The sequence below is a fragment of the Cupressus sempervirens genome, chromosome 10 (assembly GCF_028749045.1).
Source record: "Cupressus sempervirens isolate cs-2001-9-10 chromosome 10, ASM2874904v1, whole genome shotgun sequence".
Taxonomy (NCBI): Eukaryota; Viridiplantae; Streptophyta; class Pinopsida; order Cupressales; family Cupressaceae; genus Cupressus; species Cupressus sempervirens.
In genome coordinates, this window is record NC_143127.1 from 514,021,313 (window position 1) to 514,049,087 (window position 27,775).

The 27,775-nt window shown below is 34.3% G+C and overlaps 1 protein-coding gene across 3 annotated transcripts in view; it reads left to right on the plus strand.

Annotated features, from left to right (window-relative positions):
- LOC149534912 (uncharacterized) overlaps nt 1–17,038 on the plus strand; it is a 53,138-nt gene extending 36,100 nt beyond the window's left edge. For all 3 annotated transcript variants that reach the window (XM_089806873.1, XM_089806871.1, XM_089806872.1), the window contains 3 exons: nt 9,261–10,183; nt 13,296–13,713; nt 14,057–17,038. In XM_089806873.1, the coding sequence (XP_089662999.1) occupies nt 9,261–10,183; nt 13,296–13,713; nt 14,057–16,785 (4,070 nt within the window). In that variant the 3' untranslated portion in view covers nt 16,786–17,038. The remainder of the gene's footprint in view (nt 1–9,260; nt 10,184–13,295; nt 13,714–14,056) is intronic.
- The last annotated feature ends 10,737 nt before the right edge of the window (nt 17,039–27,775 follow it).

A 27,775-nucleotide genomic window follows, 5' to 3' on the forward strand; every position in this document is an offset into this window, starting at 1 on the left:
CAAAATGGCTGTTAAACCAACTCTGTTAAGAGATTTGAAATCACTGCTACAATTGTTAGAAAGTAACAATGAATTGACCTAAATTAAGATGCAACTGGTTTTGCTGATTACAGGTCTCTGTTCATCATCATTATATCCTCCTTGATCAAGTATAGCTTTGTTGTTCCTAAATGATCTCTGATCATTCTTCAAAATTTGCTTCCACAATAATCAGTCTTCATCTCTCATCAAGTCCATCACTCACACTTAGAATTCGCAACTTGACTTCTTATTTATACCATTCAGATTATGAAGTCGGCTCATTCACATATCAGTCGGCTACAAATATTATTTTAGACAAATAGACGTTATTTCAATGAAATCCTTCACTGGCCGACCCTGCTTGGTAGATACTACTTCCAAAAATTTCTTGAGTTAACCGTCTTGACTCGGTTAACATTACAACTTCTGCAAAATCCTTTGGTTATCGAGTTGACTCGGTAAGAACTAAATTCCTTCTTTGTCCGAGAGAGCTCGGTAAAAACTGTTTCTTCCATATTTCCCTTTGATGACTGAGTGAGCTCGATAACAACTAAATTCCTTGAAAGCTCGGTAACAACTGTCTACTTTCTTTACTAACCTTCTGAGCTCGGTAGACTCTGTCCTTTGCCTTGCTGACCAGCTGAGCTCGATAGACCCTGTCCTTTGCCTTGCTGACCAACTGAGCTCGGTAGACTCTGTCTGATGATTGATATGACATTTGTGTGACATCAAAGACAACACACAATTGAACAATTGTATCCAACACGCCCATCCTATTTGCCAAGTGTAATGTATATAATGCTTTTGAATGGTATACAAAGGGAGAAGATTAATGTGCGGTCTGCACTCTCAGACCGGTATGAATATCACTATTAGAAATTTAACAGTAAGTTCGTACACCACTATGCTAATTTTAAAGCAACTTAGCGAATCACACCCCTACATTGTCCATATATTAATGTTTTAGTTCAGATGACAACAAAAATGCCAAAATACAATACCATATCAATGTTTTGGTTCACAAAAACTAATAATCAATCATTAGTGATCAAATATTATTTTCATTCTGTTATTGCAGATTAAAAGCATAAATAGTAGCTATCTAGCCACGAGATTGGTTTGCTTATATAAACATTTTACAACTTTTTGAAAAAATCGTAATAGCCACAAGATTTGTTTTCTTACATAAACATTTTTCAACTTTTAGTAGCTATCTAGCCACGAGATTGGTTTTCTTATATAAACATTTTACAACTTTTTGAAAAAATTGTAATAGCCACAAGATTGGTTTTCTTACATAAACATTTTTCAACTTTTTGAAAAAATCGTAAGTGTTTCCCCTTGGTATGACTGACGTTTTTTGTGGCTGCATAGTCGTTGCCCAAATAGTGCAACTAGCATCAATACTAGCAGCATTAGGATCAGCCTCGACATCACTAAGTAGCTCGCAATCACCATCATCAATCTCAAGTGCATCAAAGTGGGCTTCCAACTTTGCAGACAATGGTTCAACATCCTAATGCTTTGCCTTCCCTTTTTTGTAAGTATTCTCTTTGTGTGTTGTAAGCGTCAAGTTTGAATGCACAAAGACCAAGTTATTTGCCTTCTTGAAGTTTAGTCTATTGTGTTTATTGAGTGGATAAAAGAGTATGTGCTCCAATTCCTCTCAAATGATGATGAACTAGCAACCTATCAAGATTTACAATTTTAAAATTAGAGAGTTAAGAATTTGAATAACAAATTTTAAAATATAAATTCAGTACTCATCAACAAAAATTTAGAAATTAGAATTTTAAGAGTAAAGAATTTTTGATAAAATTTTGATGGCAATGGGTTGCAGTTGCTCCTACATTTGTCCATGGAAGTACCACTATTTATGAGCATCAATATTGTTCTTGTCTTCAAGAGCTTTAAGATCACGATCATCAGTTCTTGCCAAACTTAGGAATTCGGATCTCATTGCAGATCGTAGATGCCCGAGAAAGAGTCTTCAAAGGGATTCCTTGTACCCTTGAGCAACTTCAAGATCTGTATATGGGGCAACTCTATTGGTACTCCCCTTGAGCAGCAATTGGCTATAGAACTTGGGGGTAAATGCAAAGGCAAGTAGATGCAATAGGGTAGTCATTTTGTTCCATCTCTCTACCATGATTACTTGTAGCTCCTTGAAGAACTTTTCATTAGGATCTTCCTCTTTGTCATTTAGGATATTTCTAATATCCTCAATCATGGAGTCAATGCCATCATATTCCTCACCCAAGCAAGGCCTATCCATGTTAGTGTATTAGATCATGCTCAATATAGGCTCAATGAACTTCAAAAGGTACCCAAAATGATGCCACCAAGAGTCATCTAGTATTAATGACTTAATGGCAGCTGCCCTAACACTATTTGATTGCCTCCATAGGCTCCAATCAGCTCCGGTTACCATTCTAGACAATGCCTCTTTAACCTTGACAAAGCGTTAGTGTGGGAGGCAAAACAATAGTGTGGGAGGCAAAGCGGGTCTCAACAACTTATTTTAAGATCAAAAGAATAATAAATTAAAATTAAAATTTAAAAACATAGAAAGTTCACTTGTTTAAAGTGACTATTTCAAAAAAATGTTTAAATTTTAAACAATTGAAGTTACCTTCAAGAGCTCCAATTTCGAGAATTGTGTAAATATGGCTTGTGTGTTATGGTGGTTTGTGACGAACATTTAGATATCTTGTGCATATTCATACATTTTTTTAATCCACTCAATTTTAGTACCAATTTTTTGGAGCATTAGGTTGAGTAAGTGCACAACACAAGGTGTCCAAAAGGTGTGTTTGAAGTGCTCCTCGATCAATGAGTTGGTAGCCCTACAATTCTTAGCATTGTTGGTTATTACATGAACATCATTTTGGGGCCAACATGCTCAATGGCTTGGATGAGAATGTTTGCAATGAAAGGATTGTCCGTCACCTCTCCACAATCCACAACTTTTAGAAACATTGCATATCTTGTGGACATTGCAATAACATTGACCAAAGGATGATTTCTCGCATCTTTCTATCCATTAGATACTATGGTCACACCTATTTCGATCCATGAGTCCTTGATGGGCATGTGAATGTTAGTGAATGCAATATAAATGCACTACTGGTGTTGTGAGTGTGTTGTTTGAATGCTGATGTCGTGAGTGTGTTGTTGTTGTGAGTGTGCAAATGCAATTTCCAACTTTGCCAATGAATGCAACTTTGTCGTGAATGCTTCCAACTTTTTCGTGCGTGATCACAATTTGAGTGGTATGCATTTTAAACTTTTATCATTATGTCGTTGTGATTCTGAATTTATAAGTTATGCGTTTATAAGTTTTATGCCATCATTTTTTTCCTGTGTTATGCCATGATTTTAGGACTGACATAGCAAGAATAATATTTGAAAAGTTTAAAAACATTGGGGAAAAGTCAGAGTCAGTGTAAATTTGTACATGTCTAATCAAAGTTGTTTTGGGCTTACCAAAATAAACAAAACAAATTACTTACAATTCGTGGCAAATACATCCATGGTCCCGTTGAGTGAGTTTGCCATGAATTTCTTACTGTTAACAACTTTCGACCATTTTTGCACTGCACCAAACTTTACGACAAGCCTATTTTCGAATTTGACCCTCTCTGAGCGAATATCGTAACCTAGGGTATGTATCTAATATACATCAGGATAAATAAGGATCTCAGGTCCTTATAGAGTGTAGATATAAGATTATGCAATTTATCATTGATTTATTGATAAATTAGAACATATCACTATGTTGTCATATGATATTTGCTAGTCATTTAATAAAAAGAATCTTCTTTTAATAGGTGCTGCTTGGCCAAAGAAAGGGATCAAAATACTACAGCAATGGACTGCTTAATCTAGGACTGGACATCCCGAATGTTTTTAACCCAACTCATTTGGACTCTTCTAATTTATCAACTAGGGACATAAACTTGAAATGGTGTCTGCAAAGTATATGCTACAAACTTCTCTCAACTTAAGAATTATTCTACAGAAATTCAAATGATTATTCTACAAATCTACGCTAAAGCTGAGAATTAAATCTATTTCAACAAAGCATGACAATACAGCTGAGAACTACTTCAACTGCCTATGCTGTAGGAACAGTCCACTAATTCTGCTATCAATGGCTGCAGCAACAGCAGAGTTTACACTAGTTCTACGAACTGAAGGTAAATCCTATGCTAATTAATTAGTTCACTTCCTGTGTGGGCCCCCACAGAGAAGTGAAGTAGAACTACTCAAAGATGGAAATCTGAAATGATCTTTTTATTTATAACAACAGTAAACATACATACTGATAAACAGCAGGATTACATTCAGTACTCAAAACTTAGAAAACTTCTCTCAACTTAAGAAATTCTATGGAAATTCAAATGATTATTCTATAGGAAATCTACGCTAAAGCTGAGAATTAAATCTATTTCAACAAAGCATGACAATACAGCTGAGAACTACTTCAACTGCCTATGCCACTAATTCTACTATCAATGGCTGCAGGAACAGCAGAGTCTATGCTAGTTCTACGAACTGAAGGTAAATCCTATGTTAATTAATTAGTTCACTTCCTGTGTGGGCCCCCACAGAGAAGTGAAGTAGAACTACTCAAAGATGGAAATCTGAAATGATTTTTTTATTCATAACAATAGTAAACATACGTACTGATAAACAGAAAGATTACATTCAGTACTCAAAACTTAGAAAACTTCTTCCTTCTACTATAAACTACTAACTAAAATCCTCCTTTTGGAACACAAACTTCTAGTTATTTAAACACAAACTAGGAACAGAATTCCTAGATTTTAGACTTCATCAACTACCGAAACAATGGACGGCATTGAATATTACAAGAGATGTATTAACTTTGGCACCAAATGAAACATGAATTTAGGAGCTTGCGACCCCTGGATTTCCCGCTTTGACTCACACTTTCTTGAAAATGGGCACTGGCTGTTATGGATGAAACGGTTGGTGATGTGGACGGTCATTAATGAAATTTACCACCATTTGCTCGGGCTGCTGACTCTGCTTAGCTGAGTTGAATTTACCTTTGAATCTGCAAAATATTAGTGCCTCCAAAGTAATAACATACATCAAGACTAATTCAAAATATGTCATCTAAATTAGTTTACCCTATGTCACATTGCTGTAGGAGAACTACCCAACCTAGTTAAGGAAGAAAAACATCATTCTCACTATTTTGTAATCAAATGACATATCATTTCATAGCATATTCATTTTAGTCCTGGAAAGTAATTATGCAGACATTTGTTTGAAATTATTGTAAACATCATGTTCGTAAACATCACAGTTTTTAGAAAGTTTACAAATTCAATTGAAAATGAAATGATAAAATAGACCATACTCTAGTCTCATTAGGTCCTATTAATATGCATTTTGAATATCAGATAAAAATAATTATTTTTCTTTCCTATTCCATGATGAATTGAATGATGGAGAACGTCTTCTTATATACTGCTATTAGAAAGGATTGTAACCCTTCATTATAGATGGGAAACATCTCCTCCTAACTGATCCTCTTCATAGCAACGATTAGATTTTATTAGTCACTAATCACACCATTTTATATATATTTATTATTTATTATTATTATTATTTTATAAAATTCTTATAAATATTTGTTTATATAGTTAAATTCTATTTCTCAATAGGGACATCAGAATCCTTCCCTCCCCAAAATTGTTTGTCCTCAAGCAATTATATGTCTCTCTCCTAATTTGATAGTAATATTTGGTGACTTGAGTTTTCTCTCATTTTTCAGAGAGATGATGTTAGACCATCTTATAATGGTGTCATTCGAATTTGGCCAAAATCTTATTTGCATGATAGTATGTCTCTGATTCGTCCCTCTCTAGTTATTCTATTACACTAGATAAATCAAAGAAGAACCACACATGGGATATGCACTTGAAAATATGAAATGAATGAAAACACAAAGTATACACATTAATGCATGAAGGCACAAGAGCACACACAAAGTACACATAATACACACACTATAAGATTTCTTTTTTTCTTGCTTTACTAGAATGATTTATTTTGTTCATGTTTGCCTGGTAGGATGGCAAGATCATAGCTCTGGTACCATTTGTAGTGTTCCTTGTTGGGACTTCACTTAATTTATCCTAAATTTCTCAATTAGTGTTTTAATTGGGGTGTTCCTTGATAGGATTAGTTATTTATCTTATTTGACTGAAAGTATCTTTAACGCTTATATCCAACCTTATTACTATTTCAATTCAAGGATGGAAGGTGTAGGTGTTATCCAAGTTGCCTAGAAACCAATAGTGGATTCTCTCAAGTTTATAGGTCCATGTCCGTATCATGGAGGCTTACGGAGCGCTAACCTCTACCCTCTCTTGGGATAAGATATATTTGCTTGGATTTATACAAGCCCTTCCTTTGTAACATCAGAAACATCCCTTTTATTTATCAAATAGTAGTAGGACTGAAATATAATTTCTGTATAAAATTATTAACGTTTAATAATAAATCTTGAACACACACACACACATATTCTTATTAATAGATATATATCTAATATATATCAGGATAAATAAGGATCTCTGATCCTAATAGAATGCGGATATAATGTTCTGCAATTCATCTTTGATTTATGTATAAATCACAGCATGTCACTATGTTGTCATATGATACTTTCCAGCCATTTAATAAAAATAATCTTATTATAATAGGCACTGTTAATACATATGCTGAATATCAGATAAAATAATTATATTCCTTTCCTATTCCATGATGAATTGAATGACAGAGAACGTCTTCTTATATATTGCTATTAGAAAGGATTGCAACCCTTCATAATAGATGAGACGCAACTCATATTAATTGATCCTCTTCATAACAATGATTAGATTTTATTTATCAGTAATCACATCATCTTATATATATTATTATTATTATTTTGATTGGTAAAAGGCAAAGTGCCCTATATATTATATTCAAAAGGATTAACCCTGTTTAAAGGGAAGGCACGGGGGAAAAATAATAGGGAAGAAAACCCTTACTGCAGCCCCAGACATTTTATGTCCTGGTTACATGCTAATACATTCGCCTTTGAGTCTTAACAAAGGTCTTTGAGAGGGCATATCCTCCCTTACATTTAAATTAGTTAATGACTATCTTTACAACTTTTCCTTTCTAACAAAAATTTAGAAAACATACAGGCGCCCCTTGATATTTGGGGTCTAGGAAAGGCATGCCTTCCATTTACAGAGTTGAATGTCATACATGTGATGGTTCCTTCACATGGATTAACAAGAGAGGCTAATGTATTCTGAATTGCTTTCATCAAAGTGTTGATGCTTCTTAGTCAGAGCCTCTTTCTGGTATAGATTGTCTACTTAATGTTTTTGCTTTTCATCAGCTTGCGGTATCCCTGCAGCTTCAAATACATTTCAAGCTCACAAATGATGTTAGTCTCCAAAGATTCCTGTTAACATGATTTAGTATGTATTAACTTGGGTTCTTTGTCCCTAGTTATATGAATATCCTTAATTGTGTTTGGATACTATTATTCCGATATAATAGTGTTTTAATGTATGTAATGATTGCTAAGTTCCATTTTTATTAGAGTTTCTTAAATGATATAGCATCTGTCATATTGATTTATACTTTAAATCATATATATATATGTGTGTGTGTGTGAGAGAGAGAGAGAGAATATCATTATGATTTAAATATAACATATATATCTGTCTGTGTGTGTGAGAGAGAGAATATCATTATGATTTAAATATAACAAGTCAATCAACCTCATTGACATCTCATAACTATGATTTGGTTAAGACCCAATTACCCATGGGCTTTTCTAAGCAATGTTTACTATATTGTCAAACAAGGCCACGTAGGATCATGAAGCCACGTAGTGTCATGCCCCTATGTGGGGTGTCTGTTCAGCATCTATATATATATGTTGATGATATTGCTGTGGGAAAGTATCAAACAGAAAAAATATCATTACCTCAGGGAATATCAATCTCAATGATATCAGATTAGTCCCTTCGTGATCACAGGTTAATACACAGTAGCTTCATAGTACCAGCTTATACTATCTGCTATATATGTGATCTTAATCACTGTCATACGTGCAATCACTCTATCAGTCATATAATCAGTATAAGGATTGTTCTTAATCAGTAATAATAGCAACACAGAGCAATCTAAGGATAGTATCACCAGTTATCCAAGGCAAGTTTGAATTCATTGCATACAGCAGGATTATCAGTAGAACAATTTGAATTGAAATTTATTCACTCTATGTCATCTGCATTCCTTAGCAGATCATCTCTTCAATCAGAGAAAGCTTTGAATGCCAATGCTAAGGCAATACAATTGCTGATATTTGACATCCCCAAAATTTATTCTACTTAGATTTCAGTGTCTTTTGTTAGTTTTTAACTTTTTCCTGAATAACGAATAATCAGAATAATGGAATTGCAGTGAGCATAAAGTTTATCTTTCCTTAATGGAATCTAACTTCTCACTTTGGCACAGATATTTCACAGTAGCTTTCATCTTTGAAATCGCCAACATATTGCATGTCCTCTTGTATTTAAAGTAACCTGCATCTAGGGCTGGATTTGTTCTGAAATGTATTATTTGGTGCTAAAAACCACAGTTATTTGAAATCTGCAATTCAAAATTTTGCAGATCATGCGGCGTAAATATGTAAGGCAGCAAAAATTCTAGGCTTACATACCAATTTTATCTCTAGGATGTAAATAAATCTCTAACCATTGTCTGAATCTTTTTTGTTTATACCTTTAACATAATTGCAAAGACGAATAGCATTCTGCCTTGGCTTATTCCATTTCTGAGTACAGATCAAGAATACAAATGATTGGTAAGAAGCATAAGGAATAATTTTACATGCTTGTTACTCCAGGCTAAAGTCATTGTGATTTCTTCCTTCATTGATGCCTGCTACTCCAGGTTTAGAATATGCAGAAGTTTAAATCAGTTGATGAATTCTAAAGTGATTGTACTCTGTGCTTCTTTATACTAATAAAATTCTTATATCCTCTATTGAATTGGCATACAATACTATTCAAGTTTGTATTATTAAATGCGGGGTTGTATTAAAAATTTAAAACTAAATATCTCTGTGTCAGGTATGTCTTATTATTTTTTATCATTATTTAAATATTTGTCCTGTATGGTCATGGCTTTAGATTCCTTGGAGAGCTCCACGACGGTTTCTGGTTCAGAAAACAACTGGGGATTCACATGCTCGACTTGTAGGAGTACCTCCAGCAACAGCCACCAGGAAAATTTAAAAATGAATTGCAAGGTGCCTCACAATCAACTTCAGGCATCCATTCAGGTCTCTGAGTTGTCTTCTGAAGGAGCTACTGACGATTGGTGTAGTCCTGTCCAAGGCGATTTTTCCGCTGACACTGCTTTTTTTCCACATCAGGGCAGTTTGACAGAAGATTCCTTCTTACCTAGAAGTAAAATGTCCTCTTATCCTTTTTATGAAAACACAGGAAGTGTCTCTATACCTCAGGTCACAGGTGTTCTTATAGAGAGCAAGAATAAATGTGGGAAAAGAAAGTGTGACTGCTTACCATGTGGTATTCATGCTACGATCAGCCATGATGATTGTTGTCAGTTTGACAGTGTAGATTGGTGGTCTCAAAGAAAAATTGATGAAATAGTTTCTAGGGCTTCAAATCCAGCTGGACAGACTTCATGTATTGGTTTTGGTTATTCACAGAAAATGCACACGCAAGAGGACAGATCTGATGATATTTCAGCTGTTAGAAAATTGATGGATGCCCAGTGTTCTGTTGCAAACTCCAAGCATTGTTTACTGAACCCAGAACTGGATCAAAGTGGACTAGATCAGTTGGAGTCTGTCACAGACTGTCACATGCTTGTAGAAAACATTTGGAATTCTTCTCTCATGCTGTTTGCTGGTCATTCATGCGATTCGGATAGATTGGCAGAGTCTGATGTTGAAATATTGCTTTCTGTCATTCACAGTCTCTCCAAGTATCTCACACATAGAGCTGGTGTTTCAGCTAAATGTATCCAAGCTGCTTCTCAGCCTGACAAATCTCATTGTGACAATGATTCGAGTATCAGCAACAAGGTCCTCTCGCTTTGATGCAAGATTTGTTATTTTGTATCCTTTTGGTGCTTGGGAATTGTAGGTTGTAACATGCTAATATATAGTGTATTTGAACAGAAGAATATGGATGAAGTATGGATCCTAAACTGCAGATTCTGCCATTGTTATTTCTTGCTTCCAACATTTTTGAGTCTACTAACTTCTGAAGTTTACAAAAAGCATATTATCAAGCTTTAGTTTACTTGGCAAAATAAAAAAGGTGTGGAATATTAACTATTTGGGCCATGACCCAAGTTACCAGATTCTCTCCAGCAATCCTCAAAGTCTGGTTCGATTCTGTACAAAGTCTGGTCCTTGTCAAATTCTCTTGCAGAGCTACAAATTTGCTGCAAATTCCGTCAGAGGAACCTGGGCAGAATTTGCAGTGAATTTTGAAGAATTTTCTGCCCAGCGGCCAAACCTGGGCTGAATTAGATCTCAAATCATTTTTTAGACTTTTTTGAAGTGTTTTTTTCGCCTAATTTGGTCTATTCGGTCCTCCTAACCCTAAACTGACCACTAAAAAGACCAAAAAAGATGGTTTCTATGTCATTTATGCATTTGTGAATGAAAATGAAAACTTTCTTATAGAGGAAATCCAAATTGATAATAGGTGACATCCATATCAATGATTATAGAGGAATGTCTTTAAAAAAGATATGACATCTTTGAATGCATGGCTTAAAATTTGAATCTCAACTTCTGATCTAGCCTGGTTAGAAATCCTCTAACCAATACAAAATAAGATTTCAGATAACTGCACGTATCTTTTGAAAGTTACTTTCATTGTCACCTGTCCCCTTGATATGGAAATATGTTCCATGCATGTGACCAAGCAAGTGTATCATGTTGTATGTATGGCTAAATGATGCAATCAATATCCTGTTGAACTGAAACATAGATATGGTGGTGCATTTTGCTATGTTGCTTTACTAATAGCATAGTGACGTATGGACTTAGTTGTTGTTGCATATATATACACACACATACATAATTTTTGGAAAAAAATATTTTTTGCAGGGATGAACCCAAAACGATTCCAAATGCAACCCGCAAAAAATTTGGATGAATTTTGAAACTGAATCTTGAACCTGCATCCGTACCAGAATCCAAACCAGCAACTTAGGCCATAACCGTTGAGAAAAGGATCACACTCAAAACCAACAATAAAATTTTGTTTCAGACTTATAACCTTGACCCACTTGCTATCTATCCAGCCAACTCTGTGGTCTATTCTTGGCCTGCTGCAAATTTTAGTTATTGATAAAAGGGGTTAAAAACAGGTTTTGAAGGGATCCTGAAACCCTTTACAAAAAGGAAAATAACAGCAAACTAACAGTCGGCCAGCAACATAACAAGAGTTGAGAAGCATCAGAGACCAGAAAACAAATCAAAGGATTAGAACAGAAAATTACAAATTGTTCAGAGTATAATTAGCTTCCAATTCCGACACGTAGAAGCTCTCATTGAGATAAACAATTCCCTCAAGTGCAATCTTCTCCTCATGGCATTTTTCTCTATGGCTCCTAGTTCTAGAGCTAGGGTCTGCTTTATCATCTTTTCCAGCCACCTTGGAAATGTGTACATAATCTTTAGCCATTCTCTTCAGTTTATCTTGTAAAGGCTTTATCCTACTTATTAATTAGAGGATAGCATCCCAATTCTGGAAGTTTTCAGCAACCTGCAAGGAAGAGAGGTTAATACCCCCTTCCTGTTTCTTGTCAATATCTTTTTCTTGTTTTTAAGCCTATTAATCTGAACATTGAACTTCTTGATGAGATTATGGTGACCCTCAAAGGCCTGGTGGAGAGTCAACATTTTGAGCAAGAAGATTAAGATACTCAACCAGCTCTTCTAAGGAAGCAGAGTTAGATTGATGTAATGCAAAATCCTTTGGGAGCAGGGGGTAGGGATCTCTTACTTCAGGGAAGGCCTCACTGATGGTTTGGAGAAGGCCTTAAAACATTTCCAATCCCCTTTTCATTTGTCTCACACCTCATTAATCTTAGGGGTTTCTTGGTTTGTACCCTCACTGCTCTTAACAGAACCCCTCTTCCCTATCTTATCCACAGGTTTTGGATATTTTGCCTGACAAACTCCACCCTTTTCATTCCATTCTCCATACTAACCACAACACCTTTACAACATCTTTATATATTCCCTTCTTACTAGGACTCACTTTCCTTATCTGATGAATTACCAGGTATCCACCCATGCCATTCATCAAGTATTGAACAATGTCATTTATTGCACCCTTATGGCTCCAAGCTTTGTTAGATTGCACGAATACCCAAACACTCATCTTTCATAGGAGCAAACCATAAAAAAAATGGAATAAAGAGGTTTCAGTCAGAATATAACAGGCTTGAGAAATGAATAGAGGAGAGTAAGGAAAAATGAAATTTATGCATCATTATTTTGCTTCTTTAGTCTAGACATCAAATTGGTTGGATTTATCTCCTCATGTCATTTATTGCAGCCTTTGTTATATTGCATGGATGTGTAAGAAGGCATCTTCTATAGGATAATCAGAAAGCATAGCAGAGGAGTAAAGCATTAAAAAATGGAGCCAAGAGGGTTCTGAGAAATTGCAAAATATAATATTGTTTAGAAATTAGAAGTGAATACATGAGAAGAAAAGGAGGAATGAAAAATGAAATTTTATGCATCATTATTTTGCTTCTTTGGACATCAGATTAGATTGATTTATCGCCTTCTAAATCCTAATTGGCATTTTCCTTTATTTCTGAACTTGTTGATTCTTCATTTCCTCTATCCATTGATAGTTCTGTCTAAAAAAGAAATTGCAGAGTTATTTGATTCATATAGTTTTACTTCCAAACACCAAATGCCAATCTGTTAAGAAAAATCACATGCCACAGGTTTGCATCTGGTTTTAATGTTATTTGTACTATAGCTTGCCTGAAGATGCCCTTTGGATTCACATATACATTTATTAATGATAGGAATTGAAATTCATTCCCCAGGATGTGCCACAGTTTTGCATCTGGTTTTGATCTTATATGTACTACAGCTTGCCCTTTGGATTCACATATGTATTTATTGATGATAGGATTTGTGATTGACTCTCCAGGTTTCAAAGTTGGCCGAATGCTATTATAGAGAAATTGATGCTGCAGATTATGAAACACAAGTGTCAAAGTTGTCTGACATTTGTTCTGCATTGAGAGGCACTCATGTTGCAGAAGATGGTTCATATATGACTGACGTTATTTCTGAATATGATCAGTTGCAGGGGACTAATTACAAAAAAGCAAAGCTTTCTGATCTGGAAAAAGAGAGTGAGTCGAAAAGGGCAATCTCTGAATTGCATGAACTCGTGAAGAAGTTGAGAGATGACTTTGAGTTTGAAATCAAGGAAAGGGACGCTGCAATTCTTCTTTACAAGAATTTGTGGAGTGAAGCTCATGCAGCTTTGTCTACCACAAAGAGTGAAATGAAGCACATCAAAACAGAGGTTGAGGTGCTAAAGCAAAAAAAGTTTAACAAAGGTAGGTCTAATTAACATATATTAGTGGTATGACTTCCTTCTATGCTGAACCACTCAAAAATGTGTGAACTGTCATTTGAGATGAAAAAGAATTTAATCTTTTTTCCTCTGAAATAATTTTTATTAAGATTGAAAATATATAATCTCTTTATTTAGATTGGTTGTGTTTTGAAAATACTCTATTCCCTATTTTGTGTGTCAAAAATTTCACTTTGCCACAGCAATTGGCCTTTATTGCATTTTGTGGGAAGGTTTCTTTCCTTTCTAGATTTGAATCTTACAAATTATGTCATCATGTATCTTATCTAAATAACTCTTACCATCTCTCCCCTTTAATGTTCTAGATGTTATCGGAGGAGAAACTTGCAATATCAGAGAGAAGACAAGCTTGGGAACTTATCCGGAGGATAGTTTTAATAAAAAAGAAAATGCCATGGACGAGGTTGCAATGTACCAGGGAAAATATTGTAAGGAACCTGATATGAATACTAGCTTCATCTCTCCAAAAGATATCATTTCTAAAGCAAATGATGAAAGGGCCTTCTGGGATCGGGCAGCTGTTCTGATTTCTCGTGAGGAAGGTCTTAGGGAAACTAGTAAGATTAAAGTAAAAACAATCTCTATGTGTCCTGTGGAGGATGATCTGAATCCAAAAAGAAATGTCACAGGTCAGGCTGCAGTGTACCAGGGAAAGGATCATATGGAACCCGATATGAATGCAAACTTGATCTCTCCAACGGATATCAATTCTAAAGCATATGATGAAAGGGCCTTTTGGGAACGAGCAGAAGTTCTGATTTCTCGTGAGGAAGGTCTTAGGGACATATATAAGATCGAAGAAAAAACAGGTTCTATATGTTACGTGGAGGATGATTTGGATCTAGAAAGAAATGTCACAGACCAGACTGCAATGTACCAGGGAAAAGATCATAAGGAACCTGATATCGACACAAGCTTGATCTCTTCAACAGATATCATTTCTAAATCATATAATGAAAGGGACTTTTGGGAACGAGCAGCTTTTCTGATTTCTCGTGAGGAAGGTCTTAGGGAGACTTGTATGTTCGAAGAGAAAACAAGCTCTGTATGTCGTGTGGAGGATTATTTGAATCAAGAAAGAAATGTCACAGGCCAGACATCAATGCATCAGGGAAAATATTACGAGGAACCTGATATGAATACAAGCTTCATCACTCCAACAGATATCATTTCTAAAGCATCTGATGAAAGGGCCTTTTGGGAACAAGCAGCTGTTCTGATTTCTCGTGAGGAAGGTTCTAGGGAAACTTATAAGATCACAGAAAAACATGATTTCAATCTAGACAGCAATGTCACAGAACAGTCTACAATACTACCATTATTCAGAAAACATAGTGAGGAGTCTCAAACAAAGGCAAATTTGAATTCTCTAATCAATGTTACGTCACAAGTAGATTATGAAGATAGCCATTGGGAACGGGCAGCTAGTTTGTTTTCTCGTGAGAAAAGTCTTGGAATATCTGGAGTAAGCAGAAATGAATGCTATTTTGACCATGATATACAGGAGGTAAGTCCTAAAATAGAAGATTTTAGAATTTTTGGTGAAGTTTTACAAGAATATAAACAATCACATATGGTGGGAAGAGATTCTGGGAAGCAAGTTGAGGCCACTTTTGATGTTTCTGGTTCATTGAACAACTCTCTTCATGTAGGGGAGGTTATAGCCAATGATCTGAATCCAGAGAGCTGCAAGTCAAATCATGTCCGAGCTGGCCAATGGGATGGAACCTTTGAGGATTGGGCAAGTCTGTTGCTTTCTCAGGAGAAAATGCAGAGAGAAAGTGTAACTTCTGAGACCAGGGGCAAATCAAATTCTGAATGTTCTATAAAAAATGAATCTAATCCAAAATTAAATGTCATTGACCAAACACCAATACTTTCTCATCAAAATGTTTGTGAGAGTCCTTTAACAAAGAAAAACATGAATTGTCTAAGGAATGTTGTACCTCAAGAATGTGATGAAATATGGAAACAGGCAGCTATTATGTTTTCTTCTCAGGAATGTCCTGGAGAATCTAATAGGAGCAGTAATTTGATTACATCCAATCAGGATAGAGTGGAAAGAATAAAAATTCTTTGCAGATTCAAAGCTCTACAAGAATGTAGTCATCATTCAAACATAACAGCAGGAGATTCTTGGAAGCAATTTGTTGAGACCAATTTTCATGAGTCTGGTACATATAACTGTTTTCTGGTAGAGGAGAATGTCAGGGATGATATGAATTCAGAGTGTTACAAGTCTAATCAAGATATTAGCCAAGCCATACAGGGTGGACAACTTAGCAACCAAAGTGTTTATCCAAATACAGATCAATTTCAAGACTGCCTTGGTGTTCTTCATTGCAGAGATGCTTTGGGGGGTGAAATGGAAGACTATCAAACTGTTGTCATGTCCAACTACTTTGAAAAACAGGCATCACGTATGCTTGCATCAGAAGACATCCATGACATTGTAAACTCTGCTTATGGCACTGAATATCTTCCCAATTTACATTTAGGACTGAAAAGCTATATGACATTTGACGAGGAGTTTCCATGCATTGTTCCTGCAACAGAATCTTGCTCTGAAGAAAATACCCTGATAAGAAATCCAAGTATCCTGTCTCGATTAGAAATGCTCAGTTTGGTTTCAGTACCTGATGTTTCAATGCCCAGTCAATCAATTGATATATCTCAACCAACATCCAATCCATATCACGATATCAACGATAGTTTTACTGCTGAATCTTATGGTATAGAAAGTGAAAGTGACACTGACTTTATAACGGAATGCCACAGCCAAATATTGTCTGCTGGCTACACTTCAATGCCAAGACTGGACTTAGGCAAAAAGGATATAATGCAGAACCGAAATTGCAGCAATACGGTCAGTGCTGATGCTGAATATCTCAGTCAGGAGCTTAGTTGCATTTCAGAATGCCAGAATGACATTGGTCATGGTATGTTTTCCTGTGATATGGAAAGTTCAAGCACAGATTCAGAGTCTAGTTGGCAATATGTAGAAGAGGAGGAAATTAATTCATTTCAGCGTTGACTAACAATTTTCTCGTGTTGGAACTTGGTCCCACATGAGTGTCAAATCAAGTGGTTTTTCTTTTTAGTGTGATCAAGAAAAACGTATTTATAAACTTTAGATACAATGGATGAAAAAACAATGGTGTATACGCCTTAGTATTCTGTATTTTTAAAATTCTGTCCAACATTGAGAGTTAGGTAGGCAATCTTTTGGAGAAATTTATAACAGTAAAATCTCAAAAATCATAAGCTTGCATTCACTTTTAAGGTCTTATCCTGTGACAAACTAATAGTTTTACATTACCTGCTCCAATAGCTTCTATTAAATTCATTCTAGTAGATTTATAAGCTAAGAATGTATTGTAGACTGAGATTAATGAAGCTTGCTTTCGTATCTGACCAGACCTTTATAGCTTTTCTGGCTATAAGGTTGCCTATTGTTAGCTGTTTTGTGGACTTGGTTGTTTTAATTTTTGTTAGGTGTCTTATTAACATTTCAACAAGCTAAACTACCAAATCAGATGTGGTGTTTGTAAGTAATTGCCTTAAAGACATGAGCTCTGAGCTCTATGTATGCAAACGTGATTGACATTGTCAGAGTACTTGGTTTGAAACTTGTGGGATGGAGAAGTTAAAAAATAAGCAAGCTAGAATTCATAGGTTGTGCTTTTTGGGTTTCTAAGTAGTTGGCATAAACTAATTTTAAGACCGATTCTTTTAGTTTTATAATTTTTGTACATGCTGAAATTTATGGTCAATATCAGAAGAATAATATTTATGTACTCACAATTTTCTCACTTTTGTAATGCATTTGTTTCTTTAGAACTTGTTATTCATGAAGAGTGTATTGGAGCAACGGTTTGACGAAGAAAATTTCAGGACCATGAAATGAGCATACATGAAACATTCTTTTTCAATTTCATCAATATTTTATGCATACAGAAGGTAGCACAATTTTAAAGAACCCTATATTTATACCAGTTTAGAATGATCCATGTGAAAGGATGACTCAGATCTTATTTTTTAATAGACACCGTTGTATTTAAGTACTCTTTTCTACTTTCAATCTATTATAAAGGGAAAGATTATGATTGTTAAGGATGGTCCTGTTATTTGACATCAATGTCACTCAAGTAGAATACTTTACAATAGGTCAGCTCCTTTTCACATGTTAACTAGGCATCAAATATTGTTTACACATTGTTCTTATACGATAGAGAGCATTTCTATGATAATTGTGTATGTGATTTGTGTATTGACATTTTAGATCAACTAGGAAGAGAGAGAAAATGAAACGAAAAACATTTTAGTATACAAACAATTTAAATAAATTCCTGTAAATCTTAAATTATAGAAACTAAAAGACAATTAATCTTAAATTTAAAAAAAATCAAAAGTCAATTGAAATTTAAATTTTAAAAGACTAGTTACATCATTCTTATATTTAAAATTAAATTAGGAAAACTTAAAGTTGTTTAGAAATTTATAGCAAAAATTTAAATAAAATTAGACACATAAGTTCAGAAATTTAAATTATACTTAGTATTGTGCTATCAAGATTTAATTGTATAGTTTTTTTAGTCAAACTCATTGATCCATGTTTCATGAGTAGTGATTCACACGAATCCATCTTTCACGAGAATAAATGGAACACTTAACATTCATTGGATCTAGGTGATGCTCATAGAGGTGATGCACCAAGATTTCTCGGGAGGTCACCCATCCCAGTACTAGTCCAACTTGAACGTGCTAAATTGCAGAGTTTCCCCCATGGCTATATCCACTCTACTTGCAACCCTGTTTGCAAAAACCTTGACCAAATTTGTGCCTTATGAACCATTCATTAGAATGCTCCTTAAGCTCATCAATTGATAAGTAAGAGATATTTTTCACAGCAAGTCAAATTGTGATATTGCTATCAAGATTCAACTGTGCAGTTTTTGAGTCAAACTCATTGACCTGTGTTTCATGAGTAGTGATTCACACGAATCCATCTCTTATGAGAATAAATGGAACACCTCGCACTCATTTAATTTAGGTGATGCGTGCAGAGGTGAAACACCTGGATTTTCTGGGAGGTCACCCATCCCAATACTACTCCAGCTTAAGCGCACTTAACTGCAAAGTTCCCATTAATGGTTAAACCTGGTTGATTTATACACATTTTCACTTAGGATCCAAAGCATATCTCAGCAAACTGCATTCAATGTTCCCAATGCTAGCATATTTCACGATGAATCAACAACAAATGTTATGGTGTTTTCAGATTATACCATGGCAATGATGTATAATCGGCCTGATATGAGAAAATTCTTCGTTCTCCACGTGATATTTGGGTTGCAGAAAGGTTCTCAGCGTTATATGGAGACAAGAATTTGCGAATGAGTTTAGAAGTCAATAAAGAGCATCTGTGCAGTTGGTGGTGTTGCATCAGTTCTTGCACTGGTTGAGGCAGCAGAAAGTAAAGAGATATTGCATATGGCTTTGCCGTTGCTTGTTTGTGCCTCGCATTGAATCCACAAAATATTCATAATATGCAAGCTTGTAGGGGTTACCATTTACTTGCTCTCTTTGTTTAACGCAGAATATCAGTGTTTGATGATCAAAACCTTGAGTTGTTTTTCCAGATTGCTTCTCGTGAAGTTTCTCTTCCTATAGAACAGAAAAACCAAGAAATTCAAAATATGCCTGCAAGTGCTGGATCAATAATTGAGACCAGCCGGCTATGAAAATATAGCCACGGTAAAGTTTCTTGATGAAATTTCACCTTTAGGATGTCAAACTGATGTTGAAGAGTTCCTTGAACATCATGACTCATATAGTCACAGGTCAAAACTTAAAAAATGGTGAGCCACAAGTGGAAACTTATTTCTTTTGGCTTTCCAACCCCGACATGATGGAACGTGGACTTCTTGACCGGACCGACGGTAACAAGTAGAGCCCTGGCTTACAATATAGAGTAAGAAAGATAAATCAATGGCTATCATAGCGATGACTGTGCAACAGCGATCTAAAGCGTAACAGGGCCATGTGTGACCAAAATAGAAAGGAATAGAATTGGATTTTGGAGCACAGATTAAGGCATATAAAAGCGGACAAATTGAAAATATTGGAGAAACCGCACAGGCTTTCTTTCCTTAATTGAAGTCTAAGTGTTTATTACTTGGGAATCATCGTGCTTTGGGGCCTCATGAAGAGAGAATTCACATCCTTGTCTAACTGCCGCAGACAATAGGAAGCAATAAATTGCAACACCGAAGCATGGCACAAGATGAAGACAAACAATGAAGCTTATTAGTGTGCCAGTGAAAAAAATTAAAAATACTCCGAAATTTAGAAGAAATTAAAGCAAAGCATCGGATATATGCAAAGATGAAAGTTGAGTATACACAGCGATCACATATGTACGCACCAAAAAAGAAAATAAACATAATATAAGGTCGCAACAAATCTACCGTCGAACAATATAAAGTGGACGCTGATCCAGCGTGGCAGTAATAAATTGTTCAACATCTCCAGGCGTCTTATGCGCACACAGGCAGATTTAATAAACAAACCATTGTATGTGGCAGTCGGTGATATATCTTCACAGGTCGCACAATATGCAGACCAAACAAAAGCACTAACCAAGTTAGGTAATTTCATATTTATTTAGGAAGCCGTGTCACTTTTAAAATGATTACAACATAAAAGGGGTGCGATGAAGAGACTAGCAAGTAGAACCGGTCTATTAAATTCAAACGAGGTGCAGCCTATATTTTCAGATATGACTTTTCATTTTGAGAAGTTACGTCCTCAATAAATGGGTAAAAGTATGAATTATCTTATTTGAAAAATAAGATTGAAAAAATAACAAGCCATTTTCGAAGAAGCAACAAGTGAGCAAATAATATTAGAAAGGAGCATAATTTGAAGAATTAAATTAAAAAAAAATAAGACATTGGGAAGAAGCAACAAGTGAGAGAATAATATTAAAAAGGAGCATAAGGAGATATTATTAAATGGAAGAATAAAATATCATTTGCATTTTGGACATGCTAATTATTGTAAATAAGTGAAGACCATTTGTACTCATTTTACAAATTTAATCCAAGAACCTTGATTTGCTTATTCGTCTTGAAAATTGAAGTTCGTAATATTCTCTTAAATTTATCTTTTGTAATTTTAATTTTAATATTAATTGCTACTAAAGTTGAAAAATTGATTTCAATACAAGTTTTGAATCATCAGAAATTGCATATGAAATGTTGTCTATGTAAGTTTTGTCTAGTTGGTTTTCCCAAAGAAATTAAATTCAACTAGACTAAGGTTTGTATTGCTAATTGAAGCTTCAGTCTATAAAGTAGTGAATGGTGTAAGTATTGTCATTTTAGTGTTGTATATAAGAATCTGGAGATGTTTGACTCTATTCACCCTAGGTAGAATAAGGGATTGGTTTGCATTTTATATTAAGAAAATTGGTTAATGTCTAAAGTCTTGAAGTTCGATATTCAATCATATCCATAATTCATAAACACTATTCATTTTATTCAAATAACATCCATTTCGCAAACACATATTAAAGCATTCATACAACTTTATTTTAACAGTTTTGAAATATTTTGCCAACTAAGAATCCACAAAGACTAAATTCACTATAAAAAAACCTTTGAACCAGGTGATCAGGTTTGGGGTGAAGGTTTACCCACTTAGGTGTAGCAAAGCTTGAAGTTCAGAGGAATTTGGATCATTCTTGTTCGTTGGATAGAACTGATTGAGAAATCCTATAAGAGAACTAGCAAAGCTCTAGGATTTCCATCAAGAAAAGAAGATTGATATAGATGCTGGTATAACTGATCAAATGCATGACAATAAAGATCTTATATCTAGAAAACACCACGGTGCACCTGATGACTTCTCGAAGGCTGAAGAAAAGTTAGACCGTGTTAATAAAGCAATAAATGCTATCCATAAGAATGAGACATCTAATTTAGCAAGGTTCAAAGTGTTACATAACTAGAATTCAACGTTCGATAGAGGAAAGGAGTAGTGTTCACTCTTGGGGGGCCCAGGGCCACCCACTTTATCTTTGCATCTAGTTTGGAATGATTTGCTTCTCTAGAGATAGTTGGAATCTCATGATGCCCACAAGGATCATATGTCCCTAACAAGAGCCACCAATGGAGCCCTAATTTTCGCAAAAATTATGGCCTCCATTCAAGCATCCTATCTAATCCTTCATTATATGACTAATCTTATATCTTACCTTACATATATGTTGATAAAGTGAGCAATCCACAATATGTTATTGTAAGCATACAATCCAAGCACATTCAAAGAGGTGTCCACTATGGATTAAGGAAGACAATGGTTGCACAAATACACCTTTTATGTGGAGGCAAGGAAATAATGGAGAGCGCACTCTTAATGCATTAAATTTCCTAGGAATGAGTGTGAATCCTTGGATGCAACAAAGATCTAATTCTTCTGTATTGGAGTTACAAAAAAACTCATCTCCACAACAAATTTTGTAGCACAAGTTGCAACATTCTTTTGATGATCGACAACAAACTTTGTTTGAGCAATTGAGAGGATGCCATAGTGTGGAAATGATTCCAAATACTAAATCTAATAGGAGAGATGATTATGAAAAACTCTTACAAACCTTAAGCTATTGCAAACTAGATAAACATGTATAAAATAGATTTCAAGAAATAAACTCACAACACAAGATATATGTGAGGAAACCCTTGCGGGAAAAAAACCACCCTCCAAAAGCCATACTCAATTGTATTATCGGTAGCAACAACAATAGTTGCAATACAATCCTTGAGCCAATGTTCATCAGGAGAAATTACAACAAGAGATAATTCTAGAGAATATCTGGCACGTAAACATGCCTTAGAAGGTATCCAAACAACGATACAAAATGCACAAAGGGGCTACATATTTATAGATCTCAACACAAGTGGAAAGAGCCAATGGTTACTAAAACCATCTCTATCACCAAAGAGGTATGTGGTGTCAACTTGCTAAACCAATGACACGTTGCGCATAGAAACTTCTAGAATATCTCAACCATAACAATCACCATTTCGTATGCAACACCTACCTCACACCACTTGTCAATAGTGAACTCCACAATAAATATAAACTACCAAATATTAACTCTACATGACTCTTCGACCAAGCTAGTAACTGCCATAATCATTACATAGATTCAACATAGCAACTTATGACACTGGCTCCTTAAATTTAGGACTTCTAAAATGGGCAATAGGAAATAAATAAAGTAAATAATATGTTTGGACTCAACGGTTGAGACACCTTTATCCAGACATTCTCCTACTTGTCGAAGACTTTTCAAGAGTTAAAAACTTAGTCACTTGCTCAAGGCCCCAAGGCTTGTAGAATCAACACATCATCGGAACTTCTTAGTGCTTACTAGCTTCGTCAATGCATCTGCAACATTCTCCAAAGTACCAACCTTTTCCAATGTCACATTTCTATCTTCCACCATATCACAAACAATATGATATTGTACATCAATATGCTTTGTTCTGGCATGGAAACTAGCATTCTTTGCTAAAAAAATAGCATAATGGTTGTCACAAAAGATAGTAATATGTCCTACATCAAAACCAATATTAGAATACAATCTCTTAAGCCAAATGACCTCTTTAGAAGCATGAGTAGCTTCCATATACTCTGCTTCCATAATAGACAAATAAACTACATCCTACTTCTTATTCATTCAACTAATTGCACTACCAAACATCGTAAAAACATATCACTGGTAGACCTTCTTTTATCAATGTCACTTGCCCAATTTGAATCCACATATCCATGAATGCAAACAGAATGTCAAGATACAATAGGATTACCATAAAAACATAAACAATATTTAGACGTGTCCCCTAGATACTTGAACACTCTCTTAACTACATCCCAATGCACCCTTCCAGGATTAGCCATATACTGACTAAGGATTCCCATTGCTTGGGTAATATCTAGCCTCATATGGACCGTAACATACATCAAGCTGCCAACAACACTCGCATAAGGTACTCTCAACATGTCCTCCATCTCAGTAGGAGATTTTGGACAATCATCCATAGAAAGCTTTGTTCCCTATAACACTGGAACAACTAACTGTCTGCAAGTTGTCATGCTAAATTTTTCCAACACTTAACATACTCTCTTTGGCTCATCCAAAGATTTTTTATCTCTATCTCTAATGATCTCAATCCCAAGAATATATCTAACTACACTTAGATCTTTCATTTCAAACTATGTTGTAACTAAGACTTCAAATCTGAAATCATTCTTTTATCATTCCCAATAAACAACATATCATCCACATAAATGACTATGATAATAATGTGACCATTTTCATATTTATAATATACACAATGGTTAGATTTAAATCTCAAAAATCTCAAGGACAACACATAGGTGTCAAACTTTTGATACCATATTCTAGGAGACTGGTTCAAACCATACAGAGACTTCAACTTACAAACAAGATTTTCTTTACCTTCTTAAATGAAATGCTCTGATTGTGACATGTAAATTTCCTCCTCCAAATCACCATGAAGGAATGTAGTCCTCATATCCATTTGCTCAACTTCAAAATCATAAACTGTTGCAAGTGATAATACTAATCAAATAGATGTCACCTTCTCTATAGGAGAGAATATTTCACCACAATCAATTCCCTCCACCTGTGAATAACCCTTCGCAACCAACTGTGCCTTATACTTCTCAATATTGCCATCTAGACCCAATTTCTTTTTGAACACCCATTTACATCCAATAGGTTTACGTCCTTTAGGCAAAGGTACTAGATCCCATGTACCATTCTTCTTCAATGTTGCCATCTCTTCATTCATGGCTTCCATCCAGAAATCTGCATCATTCACACTCGTAGCCTCTCTAATAGTCCTTGGTTCATCAGTGTTAGAAATCAAAGAAAATATACAACTAGAATCCAACAAAGAATATCCAAACCTTTCAAGTGAATAACCGTATCTATCAAATCTCTACGTATCACGAGTAGACCTCAAAATTTGAGGTTGAGATTCTTGCTCTCTTACAAAACTTTTAGAGCTACTTAATCTCTCCTCATATTAGGTCCATTAGGAGCTCATAGTTCTTCCTCTTAAGGGGTAGTAGGAATACAAACTACTTACTTTTTCTACTTCTCTTCCTTCTCTAGCTGTAAATCAACTATGGAAGGTTTCAGCTCATGAAATATCACACTTCTACTCTAGAGTGCTTCTCCGCAATTGGATCCCAAAGCTTCTAACCTTTCACACAAACACCATAGCCAATAAAGATACACTTAACTACCGTATTCTTCAATTATGAGATTTTCTCACTAGGCATATGAGCATATGCTTCACAACCAAAGACTCTAGCCTTGTAACTTTCCTTCACTTGGTTCTAGTCTTGTCTCAAAGAGGGTTTCTTGCCAGACCACACTTCCATGGATGTCTTCTCAACAAGTGCTAAAGTAGGAGACCTATTAATTAAATAACATGTAGTTGCTACATCTTTAATCCAAAACTTTTGTTCAAGCTCAACACCACTCAACATACTCCTAGCCTCTCCAATAATGTTATATTCATCCTCTCTAGAACTTCATTTTGTTGTGGAGTGTATGGAGTTGTCTTATGTCTCTCAATTCCATGATCCTTACAAAACTTGTCAAATTTTGTTGAACAAAACTCACCGCCATTGTCAATCCTCAAACACTTAATTTTTCTACTAGTTTAATTTTTTACCAAGGACTTTAATTCCTTAAACCAAATAAAAACTTTAGATTTACTTCTAAGGAAATATACTATTATCATCTATGAATGAGACAGTTATAGATCTAGATATCGAAGGAACATTAACTAGAACAAACACATTAGAATGAATATAATCCAAAACCCCAAAAGACTTATGAGAACTAGAATAAAAGGAAACACGATTTTTTTTACCACAAATGCAATGTTTACAAAAGTCAAACTCCAGATTAGAATCATCAAGGCCTTCAATAAGACTCATTTTTCAAAGCTCTAAGACCCTTCTCACTAAAGTGACCAAGCCTTTGATGCCATAACATTGTCTTCTCAGTTGGGAACGTAACGCGCCACTTAGGAACTCAAGATAAATAACTTACTATGATACAATGTTTACTAAACTATTTTTTTATATAAATAAAATAAATCTAAAACTTTAAATATATTTTTATAAAATTAAAATATATTTTTATAAAATTAAAATATATTTTTATAAAATAAAAAAAAGCATGCAATTAATATTTTCACGTCTTTGATCTCTCAAATCATGCAACCATAATATACTTAGTTTTCTATAGTTAACATATTTGTTTTTACACACACAACATGCTTTCCTCTCAATTGATTTTTTTGTTTTTTCCAATAACTTTTGCAACCAACTTATTTTAGATATAAGAAGAATATTTATATTTATTTAGAAAATTCATGATAATCACATGGTTCTAATGACAAATTTAAAGTTGAAACCCTAGTAGTTCAATTTGTTGTTTTCTTCCAATTTTCTATAATTGAATTTTCCCTATATTAGAAAGGGTTTTAAAAGAATAGAGTCATAATAACTTTCTATAGTTTTTTCGCAATTAAGTTTTATTGATTAATAAGTTTTCCTTTTCAAAATCTACAACATAATTCTTTATACAAAAATCAATACAATAAGTTAATAAGCATTTAGCCAGCACTCAGGAAGACACAAAATATACAAATCTTTCAATAAAATTTTACATTGGGTTTTCAAACCCTATCCCAAAGACACAACTAAAATCTGAGACAATCTGTGAACACATGCAAATCAAAACCCTCTGAAACTTTCAACAATTCTTTTGCTCCAATTCTGAATTTTGCTCCCCAAAACTTGTGTGTGTAGAAATGAGCTCAAGTCTCTTAATGAAGAATTTAATTCTACCTAGGGTTTTTGATTTTTAGATATGAAAAGACCTCTCCTTAAAATAAACTTTTATTATTTAATCCTTTCATGCACACTTAAAAGAACTTTTTAATTAAAATATTCTTTTATTTTATTTTACTCCACTTTATTAATCAGTTCAAGCACTATTTAAAGTATAATCTATTATTTAAATTAATAATAATAATTAAATTTTATTATTTAAATGCAACTCTAATTTAATTATTATTAATTAAACAATTGTAATATAGCCATATTAAATCTTTAATTTGGAGGCAAGAGCCTACAACACATCGACAAATTGTGAGTCTCTCACTAGGGAGGTCTAGGGTTCGAATCTACTCAAGATTAACGCATAATAATAATTAATCTAACAATAGTAATAAACTAAATAATGAATAATCTAGGCTTTGACTGATTACCTCTAAAAAAAAAATTTAATCTTTTAATTCTTTTTAATGCAACTTTTCAAATTAGATTTTTAAATTAAATCTTTTAAACTAAATCACATATTTAATTAATTTCTAATTGATTTAAATATCATCATATTTTAATTTCTCTTTAACCAATGTCCCAAATTCAACTTCCAAATTAAGTCTTTTAAGTTAAAGCACATATTTAATTAATTTTCAATTAATTAAATATTCTCATATTTAAATATTTTCTTTTTAATCAAATAATATTCAATAATTCTCAATATTATATGATTAACCCACATGTTATATTTAAATCATTTACCAAATAAATCACAGACAAATCTACATAAAAACAACATTACCAAAACTCAAAATCGAGCAACATGAGCAAAGATAGACTTACGAGTTAAAAAATGGTGGAAAGTTAGATACATGTCCTCCTTTTTATGATAAGTAATTAGGTTATGGTTGGGATTGGACCTAAACATTATCTCCTCATTCTTACTATTGAGTTATTTTGATAGGACACACTCATCCTGACAATTCAGGAAAGTTGGTGCCTGATACCTTCAAATCTATATAAAATACGAGCATATATATATATATATATATATATATATATATATATATATATATATATAT